The 19,082-nt window shown below is 41.2% G+C and overlaps 1 protein-coding gene across 2 annotated transcripts in view; it reads right to left on the reverse strand.

The window, feature by feature from the left end:
- Positions 1–18,761, reverse strand: part of fscn2b (fascin actin-bundling protein 2b, retinal) — a 37,418-nt gene extending 18,657 nt beyond the window's left edge. For both annotated transcript variants that reach the window (XM_059949065.1, XM_059949064.1), the window contains exon 1: positions 17,939–18,761. In XM_059949065.1, coding sequence (XP_059805048.1) covers positions 17,939–18,761 — 823 coding nt within the window. The remainder of the gene's footprint in view (positions 1–17,938) is intronic.
- Between the last annotated feature and the right edge of the window lie 321 nt (positions 18,762–19,082).

Raw genomic sequence — 19,082 nt, forward strand, 5'->3', positions numbered from 1 at the left:
AACATCATCAAGACCGTGGGTTTCTACCATTAACTGAGGACCCCAGGTTGGGAGCCCCTGATCTGGACTGATGTCTACAATTTGAAGGGGCAATGCACAATTGTTGGTGCTAACCTTTCTGATAAAATATTAAACTTCACTCCTAACATAGGGATACAAAATTACGGTGCAACTACTTAGACAAGGAAGGGGTGAGAAAGTGGAATGAGAGGAGGAACTCACTGACCCTTCTGCCCTCACACTCCTTACAGACTATCAGACTGGGGTTACGATCAGTTGTGTTGGAAGACGGACTGTGCTTGTGGAACTTTGACCTAGGAAAGCTCAAAACCTCAAAAGAAGAGAAGAAAATTTAGGGGTAGAAATAACTGCCAGTGAGCAACCCAAACAATGAAATGTTAACTCTCACCCATTTTGTACTTACGTGGCCCATGTTGTTTCTTAAGGGAGTAATTCCATTATCCTGTTCTCCTTCTACTTATTTCCCTCTATCCAGACAACTGATCTTCTTTCAAACCTGCCCATAGATTCCTCTTCGATTCTTTCTGCCTCTCACCTACGCTTCTGTTAGCCAAATAACCAACCAGCAGGTCTATGGGTTATGGGAGGAAATTGGCACACCCAGAGAAAACCAAAGCAGCCACAGAGTGAATGTGGAAACTCTGCAGTTAACATCTTAATTCCAAGTGAAACTGGGAAATGTAAGTCAGCATTGCTAACTTCCCTACCAACCTTGCCAGTCCAGTTCAGTTGGAAAACCTATTGTACATTTTTCATTTTGCTGTCTGAAGACAATTGATTTACAAATGCTCCCACTGATTATAAGAGAATAGATTACTTCTCAAGACCATAACGCTTAGGTGCAGAATTAGGCCATTTGGCCCATCGAGTCTGCTCCGCCATTTCATCACGGCCGATCCAACAACTACAACACTAACGCCATTGCACATTAGATTCTGTCAGAGAGACTGTGATTTGGTCTTTTTCCTGATCATCCACCCTGCAAAGCCATGGCAGCATAGCAGTTAGCATGATGGTCTTACGGTTCAGGACATCGTTGTGCAGAACCCAATTCCAATGTCATCTGCAAGGAGTCTGTATGTCTTCCCTGTGGAATGCATGGGTTTTCTCTGGGTGCTCGGTCCAAAGATGTACTTGTTAGTAGGTTAATTAGTCATTGTAAATTATCCCACAATTAGGGTTAAATCAGCAGTTGCTGAGCGGAGTGTCTCCAAGGGCTGGAAGGGTCTATTCCGTGCCATGTCTCTAAATAAAAGCAAGTCTACATTCTTTGCTGGGTCTGAAAGCAGTTTATGGGACTTGATGGAGCATACAGGAAACAGGTGCAATAAGTGACAATTGAAAGAAATGCTGCCTTCTGATTTTGCTTCTAACTTGTAGATTAAACTCATAGTTCCAGTCATTTACAATTCAAAAATCAGTGATGTGTTTTTAGAAAAGAGGTATTTAACAACATAAAGAAGTATTGTTTCCCCTGGCTTCCGCGTTGACCACATAGATAGCTAGGATACAACTCCCATGGGTGACTCTGACCAACAGAAGGCCTCAGAAGTAATATAGAAATAGCATTCAGTGGTAAAACTAACTTCCAGTTGCTCCCCGTTCATTTTATCACATAAATCATAATGGTTTAAGATTTTTTAAAAATCACTTCTTGAATAAAGCTGGGTTGTGGTTAATTTTGATATTTGTGTGAGGTGATTCTGATATACTTGGTATAGTTGGGCCACCTTGTACTGTTGCCAGCTGGCTTTTCTCACTAACACAGTGATTTTGAAATTAGAATGAGATAATTCTGTTGTAAAAATGTTGTTCTTGTGGATAGTGACGCAGGAGAGAAATCTCAATGACCATCTCATCCAAACCATTTACCTGAGAATTACCGTCCGTCCCCACGTCCACTCTTCATCCAACTTCCCACCCACATCACTCCCCAATCAGAGCCCCACCACCACTGAAGATACACAATTCCAGATCCTGTGCATCTCCCTTCTGCTCAGAGATGACCTCCCATGCCTGAGCCTTCATCATCAGCAATGCTTGGCGCAGCATCGGCCAAAATCCCAATCTGACCCTCTTCCAGTGATGAAACCAAATAAAATGAAACATCTACTAACTCAGATTTGGTTTCCGGCAAAGTTATGCTTGGTTAATAAAGTTTTCTTACTGTTAAATTTTCTTGAAAAAATGTTCCAAGCCTTTTTTGCACTTTGATATTTGTTTTAGATGTATTGGTCAATGCATATCCGTTTTTTTTAAAAATAATAATCTGAATTTATTTTGGCTGGACAGGTCTGAATGAATTACAATTGTCTGTATACAGTGACAGTGCCACCAGAGAGAGTAGAACAATTCTCTGGTCCATTAAATCCAATGACTACGTTGCTTTAAGTGATGCTAATAATTTAGACAGAACTACCCTCTACTGACTGTATTTCAATGGAGAAATTAGCCAGGGTAATCAGGAGAAGCTGCTGTAGTTTGTATGTCATCCACTGCTCACGGAGTTTCTTCTCTCAGCATATTCACTGTTTTGCAGACATTAGCCTATGCCCACCCCAGCTCATAGGTTGAACTGTTTTTTTATCATCAAAAAACACTATTTGAAATGATAAAAACTGATAGATTTAGTGGCATCTTTTCTTTCAAATGAATTTCCTAAAAGTAAGGAGAGATAGTATTTGTTAATCCATGCACTAATGCCATCAGCTGGAAGAAGTCTTATTCATGCACATATGCATGTAAGCCCATTACCGTCAGACAGAATCTGATGTGAAATGCAAAATTATAATCATTTCTGTCATGAGACCACATTAGATTCAGAATCTGGTTTATTATCGCAGACACGTCATGAAATTTGTTGTTTTGCGGCAGCAGTATAGTGCAATACACAAAAAAAACTACAAGTTACCCAAGATAGGTTCTCCTCACACTGTTGCCACCAGCTAGGTAGCACAGGAGTTCAGGACTCACATCAACAGGTTCAGGAACAGTTATGACCCCTCAACCATCCGGCTCTTGAACCAAAGGGGATAACATCACTTGCCCTATCATGGAAATAATCCCACAACCTAAGGACTCACTTTCAGGGACTCTTCATCTCACGTTCTCAATATTTACTATTATTTCTTTCTTTTTGTATTTGCACAGTTTGAACGCCAAGTTGATATGGTCTATTATTGATTCCATTATGGTTATTATTTTATTATGAATTTACTGAGTATGCATGTAAGAAACTGAATCTCGGGCTTTTAAATGGTAACATATGTACTATGATAATAAATTTACTTTGAACTTTAAGTTACAATAAAAATATTAAAGACAAGATGGTACTGCTGAAATAAAGCAAAGGAGGGCTCCTTTCTATTATTAGACACAATGGCAGTAGTTGTCCTGTAAATCAATGCGTTGTTGAAGAAACATTTTTACATTGGAAATCTCTTTAATAGCTAAAGGCTGGTAAAATTGTGAGCTCATTCTGCGTTCTGCCACTGCAGAAAAACCCACTGCACTCTCATCTAGAACAAAGACACAACACAGTCAGAGCTGCAGAGGAATTATCAGAAAATGAACAGACGTGGCTGGAGGAAAACACTCGGAGAGTGACCGGTTTCGGATGGAGAGCAGCTGGGAGAGATAGCATGTGCTCATTATTCAGAGATTGAGAACAGAAGATTGTAAAAGGTATTCCATTACAAAATGCATAAGAACTGCTGGAGGAACTCAGCAAGACAGGCAGCATTTAGGGAAGGGAATAAACAGTCAATGTTTCAGACTGAGACCCTCCATTAGGACTGAAAAGGAAGGGGGCAGAAGCCAAAATAAGTGGGGGGAGAAAGAGGAAAGAGTACAGACTGGCAGATGATGGTGATAAGTGATACTAGATGAGAAAGAAGATGGAGGTGGGGGTAAGAGAGAGGGAGGGGAAGCTGGAGGGGTTAGGAGGAAGAGGTAATGGACTTAGAAGAAGGAATCTTATAGGGGAGGACAGTGGACCATGGAAGAAAGGGAAGGAGGAGGGGAACTAAAGTGAGATGAGAAGCAGGTGAAGAATTCAGCCTTTTACCTCATTCACCTAACCCCTCCAAGATTTATTTCATCACCCCCCTCCCCCCCCCCCCCCGCTACTCATTTGGTCTCAACTATCACCTTCCAGCTTGTACTCCTTCCCTTCCCCCTCCTTATTCTGGCTTCCATCCCCTCCCCTCCTACTCTTGATGAAGGTTCTCTGCCTGAAACATCCATAGACCCTGCCTGACCTGGGGAGTTCCTCAGGCACTGTGCACGGGTTGTTCAAGATTTCCAGCATTTGCAGAATCTCTTGTATTTCATTGATATAATTCACAAGTAACAGGCAGCTTACTGGAAACCCCACAGCAAAACAGTTTGTTGCTTTGAAACCACAAGGAAAATATAACCTCTTATCCTGGATACTGTGTTTCAGGAGTAGTACACGTCATAATGATGATTAGTGTAATCTGCTCCACATCTCTGAAACCCCACAGCAAAACAGTTTGTTGCTTTGAAACCACAAGGAAAATATAACCTCTTATCCTGGATACTGTGTTTCAGGAGTAGTACACGTCATAATGATGATTAGTGTAATCTGCTCCACATCTCTGAATCTCGGCCTCCTAACCTGAACTAATTCCTGGCTTTATACCTGCTGGGAGCTGGCTAAGTGTTGACAGAACTCATTACTTGCCTTTATTTAAACACACAAATTCAGCTTTTTGCAACCAGATCTCCAAGTTCCTCAGATAGCAGAAGTGAATGACCTTGACCAGGAAACAACATTTCTGTACGCTTCTTCCAGGAATCTCAACAGTTACTTTTGTTACGGTTGAGGATAAGAGTTGAGCTTAACGAAAAAGGGAAAAAAAAAGTCTTTTGCCCAAGTAATGCCTTGGGAATCTAGAATAATGCACATTTGGTTTAGAAACGGGAACTCTCATTGACATTTAGGAGGTATTGTGAGCTTTTGCACTCCTTCACTCCATGGGAAGCTATTTTTCTAATAATTAGTTTAATAATTTGATGGACATGTAACTTAGTCGTTAGAATAATGCAATTACACCACCAGCAACATAGATTCAATTCTGCCGCTGTCCGTAAGGAGTCGGTACGTTCTCGCAGTAACCGCATGGGTTTCCTCCAGGTGCTCCAGTTCCCTCCCACATTCCAAAGACGTATGGTTTTGAAGATTAATTGGTCACATGCTATAATCAGGCAGCACGGGCCCATTGGGTCTTAAAGACCTGTTACCGCGCTCTATCTCGAAATAACATAAAACAAACTTATTTTGTTTTAAGGTATTTGGGGAATCCATGGCTGTCAAGATGAATCCCAAGCAGGGTAGGCCCAACCCTTGACCCACATATTACAGTTCAGTTCTGGGAGGAGCCTGATAAATCAGTAAGCTCTTCATTTATATATTTAAGGCGCTTAATACCTTATTTAGCTGGCTATCAGGATTATCCAAAAGTTGGCCTAATTAATTTCCTGGATAAATGTTCTTCAACTGTTTCATCTGGTTTTGACATGAAGTTAAGACTTACTTCCATCATTGGGTGCTGGGCGCTCAGTTTAAGAGGTATATGCTGAGGCTTTGCATTCTGAATTTTTTTTTAAAAAAATGACACCTCGTGCAATTGGAAATATACTTGTGATACGGATGGTAATTGTTTTGAAATAGGAAAGTGAAATAAGGGAATATTGGTAGAAAATGACAAGCAGTATGCTACAGGATTTGAGGGGTTGCCTCAAGCTACCTATTAATGACTTGAATGAGAAAAAAGGCGGCTGCTCATACACATAGTTCAAAAATACTAAATAAGGACTTATTGTATGTTAATTAGGAAGGAAGATACAAGGAGACATGTGCAGACTAATTAAACAGAACAGCAGTGGCAGACAGAGCTTGTGATAAAGTCACTTTGCAACCTGAGAGGGATATTACAATTCATGAATAACAAGTGGCTTCTTGCTAAGCCTGTTACAATCTTCAGCTGTGCAACACAGGAGATAAACATCAGTTCAAGTGAACTTCAGACAGTTTTGGGCACATAACCACTAGAACTGTGCTTTGATATTAGGGAAGTGGTGTAAACTATCTTTGTACTTTGAGTTCAATAAAATTACAAATAGATTCAGCAAGACGGTCATTTGCCTTGCTCAGTGAATTGGACGATAAGAGGGTATAGCCCTCTCCGCCACTGAGCACTCTCAAAGGAAAGCAGCATCCACAATCAAGGACCCCCACCACCCAGGCCATGCTCTCCTCTCACTGGTGCAATCTTAAAATAAGGTACAGGAGCCTTAGGACACTCATCATCAAGTTCAGGAACAGTTCATGCCCCTCAACCATCAGGCCCTTGAACCAAAGGGGATCATTTCACTTGCCCTATCACTGGTTCCCATAACCTATGGACTCAGTTTCAAGGACTCTTCATCTCATGTTCTCAATAATTATTGCTTATTTATTTACTTTTTCCTTTTTTATTTGCAGCTTGTTGTCTCTTACACACCAGTTATTTGTCCTAGTGGGCGAGGCCTTTCACTGATTCTATTGTGTTTCTTGGATTTATTGTGTATGCCACAAGAAAACAAATCTCAGGGTTGTACATGGCAATATACATGTACTTTGATAATAAATTTACTTTATATAATCTGAAAACTGGAATTAGTCCATTTTGGGCTTGACATTAGACAGGATAAAGAGAGACTATAAAATAGGGCTGTACTCAGTTACCAGGGTTTATTCACACAATGTTTGGGCATGTACTCAAGAGTTTCAAAGGATGTGAGATAATTTTATTGAAACATTGATTGTTCTGAGGAGAACCGACATGTTAGATGCTGAGATGAAGGTTTCCCTTAAGAACAACCCCCCTCCCAAAGATCTGCCTGATCTGAGTTCCCTCAGCATGCTGTGCTTAAGGAGCCTAGAACTAGAGACCATGGTTTCAGAACAAGGCAGAGATGAGGAAGAATTTCCTCTGTTGTGGAGTTTGGAATTCTCTACCTTTGAGGGCTTTGAAGATCAAATTGTCCAACATATTGAAGGTTGAGACAGATAGAATTTTGGATAACAGTGGAGTCAAAGGTTATCTGGAATAGACAGAAAAGTGAAGAGCAATACGTGATCAGCCATGATTTACTGAAAAGCAAAACAGGCTTTTGGGCTCTTCTGGCCAATTCTTTCTCCTATTCCTTATATTCTTATTGTCATAGGAAAATGTTCAGAATTTTCCATTTCAAATGGGGGCATGCAAATTAGATTATCAAAATGTTTAAGACTGAAACATTTGCAACAATAGGCTCAAGGGTCCTGGCAGATAAATAGAGTTGGTATACATGTCAGCCATGGTCTAGTTGCTGACACCCTCTTTGGAAACATGAATACTTGTCATCAAATAGTTAATTTGATAAATTATTCAGTGTAAGATGACCTCGTGTGTGCTTAATAAAAGGATGTGTGCTCACAGACTTGTTCAGCCCTGTTCTACAACACTGTCAGAGTAACTTCTTCATGGTTATAGAAATGTGTTCTGCCATGTTAGCAGTAAAACTGATTTGTTTGTGTTGCGTTCACTGTCCTTCTGAAACATTTGCAGTGTTGGAAAGAAAATTCGGCCCTGCACTTTTAACACATCAAGGATCAACTTTATTCACCATTTCCATTTACGTTTATTAGTAATTTGCTGTGGTGTGTTGGCACACGCCACACACTAATGTCATTAGACTAGACATTAGTGCGAGGAATGTTACTGTGACACATAATGGGCTCAAAAATTATTTTTTTTGCAGAAGCTCATATGATCACTAAGATTTTGCATGTCAAGCACTGACGGAAGTAGGACTATGCACAGTAAAGAAAGTGCCCTTTCTGTGTACCTCTTCTACACTGACTATGATGTCTTCCTACACTAATCCCATTTGCCTGTGTTAAGTTCATATCCCTCTACTCACTTTCTGTACAAATACCTGTCTAAACACTTTAAATATTGTCATTTCCGCTGCCTCCGCTACTGCTCTAGTGCTTTGTTCCAATTATTCATCACACTCTGGGTAAGAAAATTACCTTCAAATATCCTTTATTTCTTTTCCCCCTCTTACCTTAAACCTGTTCTCTCTAATTCAAGATCTACAATCCTATCTACTGTTTGCACATTATAATTTTAAAACACTCTACAAGATTACCCCCAAATTCTTTCAAACGAGAATAGAGCCAGCCTATCCGACCTCTGCTTGTAACTCAGCCCTCCGTTCTAGGCCACAGCTTCGCACCCTTTCTCTACTGCTGCCACATCCTTCCTGCAGTGTGGTGGCCAAACTGAGTACAGCCAAACAACGTTTTGCACATTTCTAACACATGTCCCAATTCTTATACTCGAAGCCTTGGCATAAGAAGGCAAACATGTTAAGTGCCTTTTAAACACCCTATCCACCTGTGTTGCCTCTTCCAGGGCACTTTGGGCTTGAACTTCAAGGTCACTTTATAGATTCATGCCTCTCAGTCCCTGCCGCTTACTCTATATGTCCTGTTAGAATTTGACCTCCCAGGCATCTGGGTTACTTTCCATCTGTCACACAAACTTCCAGCTATTCTAGGTCTCGCTACTGCCCAAGACTGCTTCCATCCCTAAATACGATTCCATCAGTTTCCTTGTCATCTGCAAATTACTAATTGGACCCCTTGCATTCTCATCCAATACATGCTTAATAATCTTCAAAAATAAAGCTGATAGATAGATAACCAATAAGTTTACTCTATGGAAAACAGAGTTATCCCTGGTCTGTGGCAAAGACTGGTTGCTGCTGCTCTCCAGGCATCACACAGTAGCACAAGAGTGTATTATTGTCTATCTTAATCACTGAGCATTTCTCTGCATTCGGTCTAAGAAACAACCATTAGCCAAGGGCAACATGACGAACTATCGAGTGTTCCATGGGTAGGATGGTTCATCAAGGCTTTGTGGCAATTTTGAAAACAAGTGAAAAGGCTCCTCTTTTACAGGTACATAAAAAAGCAATTCTGGTCTTAATGAAGGTTCTCAGCACAAAATGTCAACACTTTATCCCTTCCATGGACGCTGCCTGACTTGCTGAATTGCTCCAGCATTTTGTAGGTAATTACTCTGGATTTCCAGAATCAGCAAAATCTCGTGTTAAAGAATAGTGTTTACTCTTTTTTAATACTTCTATTCACACAGCAGCTAAGCATTGCAAAATGGTCCCAGGCACTTCACTGGGGCAGCTTCAAACTAAATCCCCCCCCCCACAAGTCTAAAAATGGCATTGGGGTAGCTGAACAAAAATTTGGTCAGAGAGGTAAACTTTAAGGAGCATCTTGAAGGAAAGACAGGCAGTAAAAAAATTTAGGCAAGGAATTCCAGATTTATGGCTGGTCTGCTAAAGATATAGCCCTAAGCAGAGCAGCTGTTAGCGCTGGGAAAATTCAAGAAACCAGAATTGAAGGAGCAGATAGATTTCCAAGGGCTAGAAAAGATTACGGAGACAGAAAATGAGATGACATCAGATATTTTAAAAATACCCGAGAGAATATTAGATCTCTCTTGAGTTTTCAAAATCTCCGATGTCATCATGGATCCAGCCTAGGTCCAGCACAGAAGCTGCAAGTGAATCAGATTGGTGTGAGTTGAGACTTTTTCCAGACAGCTTTTAGATTAGCAGAGTAAGGATAGCCAGTCAGGAATAGGCATGGCTAGAGGTAGCTAAAGGCAGCTGCAAGCTTTTCTCCAAGTGACTTGCAAACAGTCAGGTGGAAGGTGGAATTATACAGCTGTAGTGATAGCACAACGTGAATCATGTGCTTCTATTTTGTGAAGTTGGAAAGTGCAACGTTTGTAGGGCAATTGAACTCGACGCTGGGACAATCTTTCTGAATGTGTTGCTGCTGGATCTTCTGTTCCTGGGACAGGGACAATCACTCATTCAAGGGAAGCAAGTAGCTTTTCACAAGGTGGTCCTCACACGTGACCTACCTCCTACCACAGAGCTCACTGGGGACAGGAAAAGCCAGTTTACCCTAGTGCCCAGCATTGCTGTGGAAAGGGAGCAATCACATTTGACTAAGGTGCTTCGCCGTATGCAATCCTTTATGTAGGAAAAAGGAAATTAAAACAGAAATATAACTATGCAACATGATACAAAGTAATCCTCAACTCTCAGAGCCACTGCACAGGGCAAATGGCGTTCCTTAAGGTCCCAGTGAGCAGCTCAGGTGGGCATCAGGCAGGGAAACCTGCTGCTCACCAACACAGCACGGGAGTACTGGAATTTAAGTAGAAAAGTAATCCAAAGAGAATCCTATTAAAGAGACGTGGAGAACAGCAAGGGATTGAGTACATTAGTGGAAGGTCGTCACGGATCATTAAACGGAAGCCAAGGGTGAAATTTGCTGAGGAGTACATACGCCAATGCAGATATAAATGCACGTGATTGGCACAAAGAAAATGTTGCTGATGAATTGGAGGAGATTTGTTGCTGTGCCTAGAACTGTTTTATCAATTTGAAGGCTTTCACCTTATTTAGAAAATTGGCAGTCGTGGGGGGAGTCGTGGGCTGACGGAGAAGGCAGCCCATTCCTGTTTGTAGATGACCCTGGTTTTGTAAGCACTAGAGCATGTGGGAGCTTAATTAGAATATTTAAATTGTGATTAACTAATACTATTAGGAACTACAGAGGAATGTGTTAAATACTGCAGCCAAGCCCATCCTCAAGCTCAGCTTTTCCACCTGCTTGCCAGATCTTGGGAGGTAGGTTTTGTTTTAAAATGCCTTGGATAAATAAATGAGTCTAAATCTGAATAAGTCTGGATATCAATTAAAATGTAAAGGGTTCCTACCAACACGATATCAAAAAAATCGTGAAGCCCTCCCTCCGCTGGTCAGGATCGATTATGTACTATGTGACGAGCAAGCCAGGGCAGTACAATATGGGGGAGGGGGGGGCAAGCTGTTGCCCATGTCGGAGACTCCACCCCACACCCCCTGCACAGCTGATGAACCCAAAGGAACAAAAAGGATTAAAAAGTACAACAGAAAAAAAACTTGAACAACTTAAAAGTGAAATGAAGAAAGTTTACTTCAGAATACTGGTGGAGGCTCATGAGAATGATCCCGGGAATGAAAGTGTTAATGTGTGGGCAGCATTTGATAGCTCTGGGCCTGTTGTTGCTGGGTTTACAAGTATTAGAGGGGGAGAGGGTTCTCACTGAATGTTGAATGGCCTACACAGAGTAGACATGGAGAGGCTGTTTCCTGTACAAGGGGAGTCTAGGACCAGAGGACGCAGCCTCAGAATACAAGGGCATCCCTTCACAACAGATATCAGGAGGAATTTCCTTAGCCAAAGGGCACTGAGTCTGTGGAATTCACTCCTGTGGATGCCTGGGCACAGTTAAAGCACAGGTTGATAGGTTCTTGGCTAATAAGGGCATCAAAGGTTACAGGGAGAATGCAGGAGAACAAGGTTGAGAGATAATAAAACAGTCATCATGGAATGCTGAAGCAGATCTGGTAAGCTGAATGGCCTAATTCTGTCCCTATGTCCTATGGTCTTATGGTTATTTTAAAAGTGAATCTGTAAAAGGGAAGTGGAGCCAATTATATGCAAACACATGAAAATCTGCAGATGCTGGAAATCCAAAGCAACACACACGAAATGCTGGAGGAATTCAGCAGGCCAGGTGGCTTCTAATGCAAAGAGTAAACAGCCGACATTTCGGGCCGAGACCCTTCTTCAGGACTGGAAAGGGAGGGGTGAAGTCAGAGTAAGAAGGTGAAGGTGCAGGAGGGTGGGAAGAAGTACAAGGTAGCAGGTGATAGGTGAAACCAGGAGAGGGGAAGGGGGTGAAGCGAAGAGCTGGGAAGTTGATTGGCTAAAGAGATAAGGGCTGGAGAAGGGGGAATCTGAGAGGAGAGAACAGAAGACCATGGAAGAAAAGGGGGAGGAGCGCCAGAGGGAGGTGATGGGTAGGTAAGAGAGGGAAACAAGAATGGGAAATGGTGAAGCGGGTGGGGGGGGGCAATTACCGGAAGTTCAGGAAATCGATGTTCATTCCATCAGGTTGGAGGCTATTCAGACAGAGTACAAGGTGTTGCTCCTCCAACAAGTGTAGCCTCATCCTTGCAGTAGAGGAGGTCATGGACTGACATGTCAGAATGCGAATGGGCAGTAGAATTGAAATGGGTAGCCTCTGGGAAATCTTGCTTTTTGTGACTCTTCTGATAACAACATGGAAAGTAATGGATATGTCTACCATGGACAAGAGACCCATACAGGTCAGCTCCAATCACACTTGAGTGACAAGGAACTTGACATTTTCCTTTGCTGTCACACCAAATGTGGGAAATTGGCCAAATGCAAGGAAAGACTAGGCAAAATGTTTATTGAAATATTGCAATTTCTAAGGAGGCTCGAGAAAAAAAGATCTAGGAGAAATACAATGAAGATAAAGAGATGACTACAACAGAAATAAGGAGGAATTTTATTCCTCTCAGAGTGTCATGAATCTTTGGAATTCTCTACCACAAAGAAATACAAAGGCTGAGTCTTTAATATATTCATAGCTGACAATTTTTTTGAAGTATATGACAGTTGAAGGTTATTCAGAAAGGCAGGAAAGAATAAAATCAAGCTCAAATCAGCCATTACTTCATTGACTGGTGGAACTGGTCTACTTTTGTCCCTATTTATTCGGTCACTACATTCTTCACATAAATGAGCCTTGAAGGTTGCAGTAGCCCAGTATAAACAATCAATCAGACCTATTGTATCATCCAAGAATGCTGAGGTTTGTCAAGCTTGATTATCCCTTTGAAATCCGTCTGGCTATATCTAGCTGTTGTCTCTTTAGCATGGTTAACTACAATCTCATCCTTAATTGAGTACTCTGAAATTTTCCCTACCATGAGTCCCAATGTAGCACTCCATCTCAACAAAGAAATCAGATGACTTGGTGAATGAGGGTAAAAGGCATAGAATTAGCTATGTGGACTACTGTTGTGTTCTTAAAGCCCTCCTTTCTCCCTCCAAAATTCTGCATCAGTTCTAAACTCAGTCCCAAAATTTCTAGTGCAAAGGTGTACATTGAAACACAATAATTTCATATCGCCAACACCAACCACCAAAATGGTTGGTTATATTAGCAGGTAATGCAGCTGAAGGTTTGGTCAAGGAAATAAATTAGTACACAGTTCTGGTAGATAACCTTCTATCACCCATCACCTGTGATCTGTACAGGTCACTTTCTTCTAACATAAAGGCTTCTCCAAAATTTCTGGTGGTCAAACCTAATCGCGATCTTGTAGACACTTGAAAACTATCTGATTCTGATACCGAAGGAATATCTGAACGTTGGGGCTAAGGCATGTTGACAGATAGTTTTATACCTTCTTGGCTTGTGCTTATGTTGTCAGACATGTCTGGCAACCAACTTGGAAACTGAGCAGAGCTTCCCTCTTAGCACAGTTGGACAGGAGGCAATTGTAGCATCACACCCAATTTTGGTGGAGATCAGTGCATCAATTAGGGTGCCAGAGTAAAGCTAATGCAATCAAAATGGTTGTTGGATGATAAATTAGCAGGTTTGAATTATTTCTTTATTAGTTAGACAGAGGAGTAAACCACAAGATAATTCAACAAAGAACAATCTGTAATGACGTGTTATTTTATCATTACATGTGTCCCACAGCATTGAAAATAATCAGACAAAAATTTTTGCCGTTAATAAAACAAATACAGTGGCCATAGCAAGTAATGTGTGGCTAAAGACTTGGTCAAAGGATAGGTTGGTGCACTGTTTTGATTATTATTTTGAGGAAAATGAAGCGGAGCTCAGGTGGGTCATGCTAAACTGTTGTCTCTGTTAAAGTATATGATTCTACTTCACTATAAATGTTCCTGGTGGGTTGTTAATGATATATCATAACAAGATGAACTCAAAGGTCTCAAATAAAATTAACTTTGGAGGGTTAGCAGAAAACATTGTTCTCTAGGATGCTTAGTCGTATCAGCCAGGGATGAATTTTGAGCAATAACCTCCTCATTAGAAATATTTTTATTAATGTTATAGAAGAAGATTTTTGTGATTTTGCATTTTTGCACCCTAGATTACTCATGTAACTGCTGTTGTTTACAGGATCCATCTGAAATCTGCTCTTCTTTTCATGAAGCAGCCTTGGAAATATCCAAAACCGATAGTGAAAAGCAACAAGACAATTTAGAGATCCCTTTACAATTCAAGACAGTACTTTTGTCCCACAATTAGAATCAGTTTTAATATCACTGGCGTATGTCATGAAATCTGTAAATAAGCAGTGCAGAAGGAGAGCAAAAAAAAAGTGAAGTTGTCCATTCAGAAATTGGAATGGCAGACAGGAAAAAGCTGTTCCTAAATCGTGGACTATGTGTTTTCAGACTCCTGTACCTCCTCCTTTATGGTAGCAATGAGGAAAGGACATGTCCTGGGTGATGGGGGTCCATAATGATTGATGCCACCTTTTCAAGACGTCGTCTTTTGAAGGATTCCTCAATACTGGGGAGGTCAGTGTTCCTGACGGAGTTAGCTCAGTTTGCAGATCTCTCAGCTTTTTCCGATCCTGTGCAGCAGCCCCATCATGTTAGACTTTGATGCAACAAATCTGAATGCTCTCCACGGTACATCTATAGAAATGTTCACAAGTCTTTTGTGACGTACCAAATCTTCTCGTGCTCATAATTAAATACAGTCACTGCATTGCTTTCATTGTGATTGCATTAATATGTTGAGGTATGTGGGGCCAGGATAGTTTCTCTACTTCTTCAGAGATTTTGATACCCACCCAGGAACTTGAAACCACTTACTCTTTCCACTGCTGGACTAGTCTGTGTTCCTTCAAATTTCCCTTCCTGAAGTCCACAATCAATTCCTTGGTCTTACTGATGTTGAGTACAAGGTTGTTGTTGCAACACCGCTCAACCAATTGATTGCTCTCAATCCTGTACGCCTCCTCATCACCATCTGAAATTCTGATCAGCAGATTTATAGATGATGTTTGAGCTGTGCCTATCCACACAAAGTCAAGGGTGTAGAGAGAGTACAGCAAGGGGCTAAGCAGCTCCAGTGTTTGACTGGCGATGAGGAGATGTTACTTCCGATGTGCACTGACTGTGTTCTGTCGATGAGGGAGTCAAGGGTCCAGTTGCACAGGGAGGTACAGAGGCCCAGGTTTGGAACGTGTTGATTAGTGCTGAGGGGATGATAATGTTGAACTCTGGGCTCTAATCAACGAACAGCCTGACATAGTTTTTGCTATTATCCAGGAGGTCAAAGGCCAAGTGGAGAGCCAGTGAGATTGCATCTGATGTAGGTTTAATAAGTGGATAGGCAAATTTGCAGTGGGTCAGGTCCTTGTTTAGACAGGAGATTATTCTGGCCATGACTAACTTCTCAAAGCACTTCATCACAACAGATGTGAGTACAATTGGTCGACAGTCATTGAAGAATTGGTAGGATTGTTGCCCTTATGAAGCAGGTTGAAATCTCCAACTGCAGCAGTGAGAAACTGAAGATGTTCTTGAACAAATGCACCTTCCAGTTGGTTGGCATGTTTTCACTGTCCTAACAGGAACAGCATCAGGGGCTGATGCTTCATAATAAATAACAACTGAGTATATCTAGGTAAAATTCCTCTAGTCATTTCTAGGAATTGCTTCCGGATTATAAATTAAGTTTAATTTTTAATTGTAAACTATTTCATACTAAGACTGGTGAGACGTCCTTCTGATATTAAGGTTGAGGTCAACTGTTGGGTCAAATTCTGCAAGTGATAGTGTTATGACTCTTCGGCTTGTACCAATTGTCTGAAAAAAGTTCTGCTCTCCTCAAAGGTAAAGTGGAGCTCAAGTTCTTACTGTGCAGTTACTCATAACCATATGATTGTGAAGCACAAAAGAAGTGGGACAGGGAAGAGAAGGGGCAAACTTTCTAGCAATACAATGAATACGTATATTAAGATGAATACAGTGTTTCTGAGTTGAACCCTTGCATGGAAGATTGAATGATGGAAATCAGTGGAAGATGTGGCAGGCACAGAGGTATGGTGGGAATGCAATGCCAAGAAGATGCATGGGCAACTGACACTAGCAAAGGTGGGTTCTAGAGGTATCAAGTCTATTTGATGTGGAGCGTTCATTTGTTCCAAACAAAGGCACCAGCATTTAGGTCACACTGAAAATGGATTCATCGACTGTTCAGAAATCAGATGGCAGAGGTGAAGAAGCTGTTCCTGAAATGTTGAGTGTGTGTCTTCTTCCTCCCTAATAGTAGTAATGAGAAAAGGACATGTCCTGGGTGGTGAGTGCCCTTACAACTGGATGCCATCATTACCTTTTGAGGCATTACCTGCTGAAGAATTCAGATGATTTTTACCAAATTTTCTTAATCAAAATTTTGGCACTATCCAGAGATCATTTCCACATGGATCAAGCTTCTCTGGAAATTCAACCTAAATGCCCATCTTTGAATACAAGTATTAGGGGAACAAATGGTAAATAGTTCTGGGAGGAAAATTTGTTCACTCTGTTGGAGAATTGTCCATTCACCACCCATGAGCAAAGTTCCCTACAAAGTTTTCCCAAACTCCAGACTCCAAACTTGAGAGACCATAAGACACAAGAGCTGAATTCTGCCATTCAACCGATCGAGGCTTAAACCTCTTATAGTAAAGGATAAAAAGAAACCATGCCAATCTTTAAAAAGTATTTCAACCAAAGGTTAGGTTTTACTTGGTTATTTATTTCCTACTTTATTGGATTATCTCATCATTCAATCTTTGAAATACCATAGTAATACAATGTACATTTTAAATGAATGAATCAGAATTTATGAATCCATTAGAAACTAGGCAATCCAATGATTTCTGTTGTTGAAATCCTAGATCAGGGCAGGACCTACCCCCGCCAACCAACTCTTAGTGAAATATTCTATTCATCAAAATCTATTACCAAGATATCAACCATGTTCAGGGTCCTATGGGAAAGAGATCAAAGTTCAAAGTATGTATATGTCACTATATTCTACCTTAAGATTCACTTTAATGCAGACATTCACAGGAAAATAAAGAAATACAATAGAATTTATGAAAAGTTACATAAAGACTGAGAAAGCATCAATGTGTAAAAGATGGATTGTGCAAATACTGCAATAAAAAAGTAAATAATACTTAGAATAGGAGTTGTAGAGCCCTTTAGGTTGTGTCGTCAGTGCAGAGTTGTGGTGAATTATGCTATCCATTCTGATTGTATAATTAAAATTGCTCCTGAACCACATGGTGTGGGAGCCAAGGGGTCCTGTACCCCCTGCCCAATGGTAGCAGTGAGAAGAGCGCGTGGCCTGGGCAGTGAGGGTCTTTGATAATGGGTGCTGCTCTCTTGTCAATGTGATCACTGATGGGAAGTGCTTTGATGGACTGGCCTGAATGTGGCAGTGTATCTCACAGGCAAAAACAAAGAGACTTTAATAACTAAGTAGTATAGATCCGGTTGTTAATAGGCCTGCTGCTTCATTTCAAACTGCAAGCTTTGGGGAAAAGTATGTCATTTTTCTATAAATTAATATTCAAGTCAAGATCTTGCCATTCTATTCCTTCTGCCTGCTTTGTAAAATAGCAAAGCAGCAACGAATACATTAAATGAAAATAATGAAGAGGTGATTGGGCCTACTTGAGATGCAATTAAAAATGTTTCCTTACCTCAGAAGCAGGATTTGTTGTTTTCATCCCTGCACACTGTGGTGGTTCAGTGAGTAAAGGTATCAATGAATTCATAACAAGAGTAATATGCTCTTCATGAGGCTGTATTATTTTTCAAATGGATCTTTTAAATTAGTAAACCAGCGAAAGACCTCACCTTGTCTGATGGACACCAGCCGGTCATTAGAAGCTCGTAAAACCACTTGGGGATGACTCTGCTCCAAGTCGAAGAGGTCGTCCTTCCCGGGCTTGGAGTTTCTGCCAGATCTTAGAGTACCAAATGGCCCCAATGCACTCAGATACTTCCCCTCATGGTCCTTGAAGGCGATTTTTCCCGCTTTAAATTCCAAAGTGTAGCTCGTGCCCAAATCGCGCTTTGTAATCAACTTTCCATCATTCCGGAGAAATCTGTTGTCGCTGGTCTGAATACTATACTTCTTCTCCTGATAGACCAAGGTGATGAGGGCGTCCACGCCCCAAGGAATGTTGCTGTCGGCGGATAGCTCGTCTTCCTGCGCCGAGAGGTGGGCGTATCTTTTCCGACTGACACTTAGAAGGTTGGCTTGAGGGTGACTGGCCAGGTGAATGGACCAAAGTTCGGACTCGGTGATGGTCTGGGCAAAACACGAGAGACGGTCTTCAGTTCCACCAAAATACCGCTTGTGGGGTTCGGACTGCAGAGACCATCTGCCATCGGCATGTGCAATCACGGTGAACCTGCAATCCACACTGGGTTGTTCGGCCTCACACGACACATCGCCGTCTTTATTAGCCAACAAGTAGCGCCCAAGGTGACTCTTGAAAAATACCACAGAGTTGTTGCCGTCGTCTTGTTCCAACATCCAGATTTGCTTCTTCTTTAGGCTGGCACCAGATGCGTTGACTTTGAATCCAAACGCTTCTGCTGTCAGGTACTTATTATCACAATTGATCAATCCAAATTGGATTTTTAATGCTTGGTGGGTTCCGTTCGTGGGCATTTCGTTTCCTTCGGGTTACTGTTTTCTTCAGGTGGGGAACTATAAAATTCTCTTCCAGTGGAAGCTCAGAAACACAAAAATACAGGCACTTTTTACTCGATCTGTTTCTTAAAGACCAAATAGCCAAAACATCCAAATCCTGTAGAAGTATTCAGTGACGTCAGCTTAAATGCCCAGGCATCTATCCTCTATAAAGCTTTTAATAGCAATTAACCAAAAAGTACCTCAGCAAATTATTTAAAAATTATCAAGACTTCGGACTTCAAGATTTGCTTTCGAATGTCGATTTTTTTTTTGTATGAAAAAAGATGTATGGGCTGC

The sequence above is a fragment of the Hypanus sabinus genome, chromosome 23 (genome assembly GCF_030144855.1).
Source record: "Hypanus sabinus isolate sHypSab1 chromosome 23, sHypSab1.hap1, whole genome shotgun sequence".
NCBI lineage: Eukaryota > Metazoa > Chordata > Chondrichthyes > Myliobatiformes > Dasyatidae > Hypanus > Hypanus sabinus.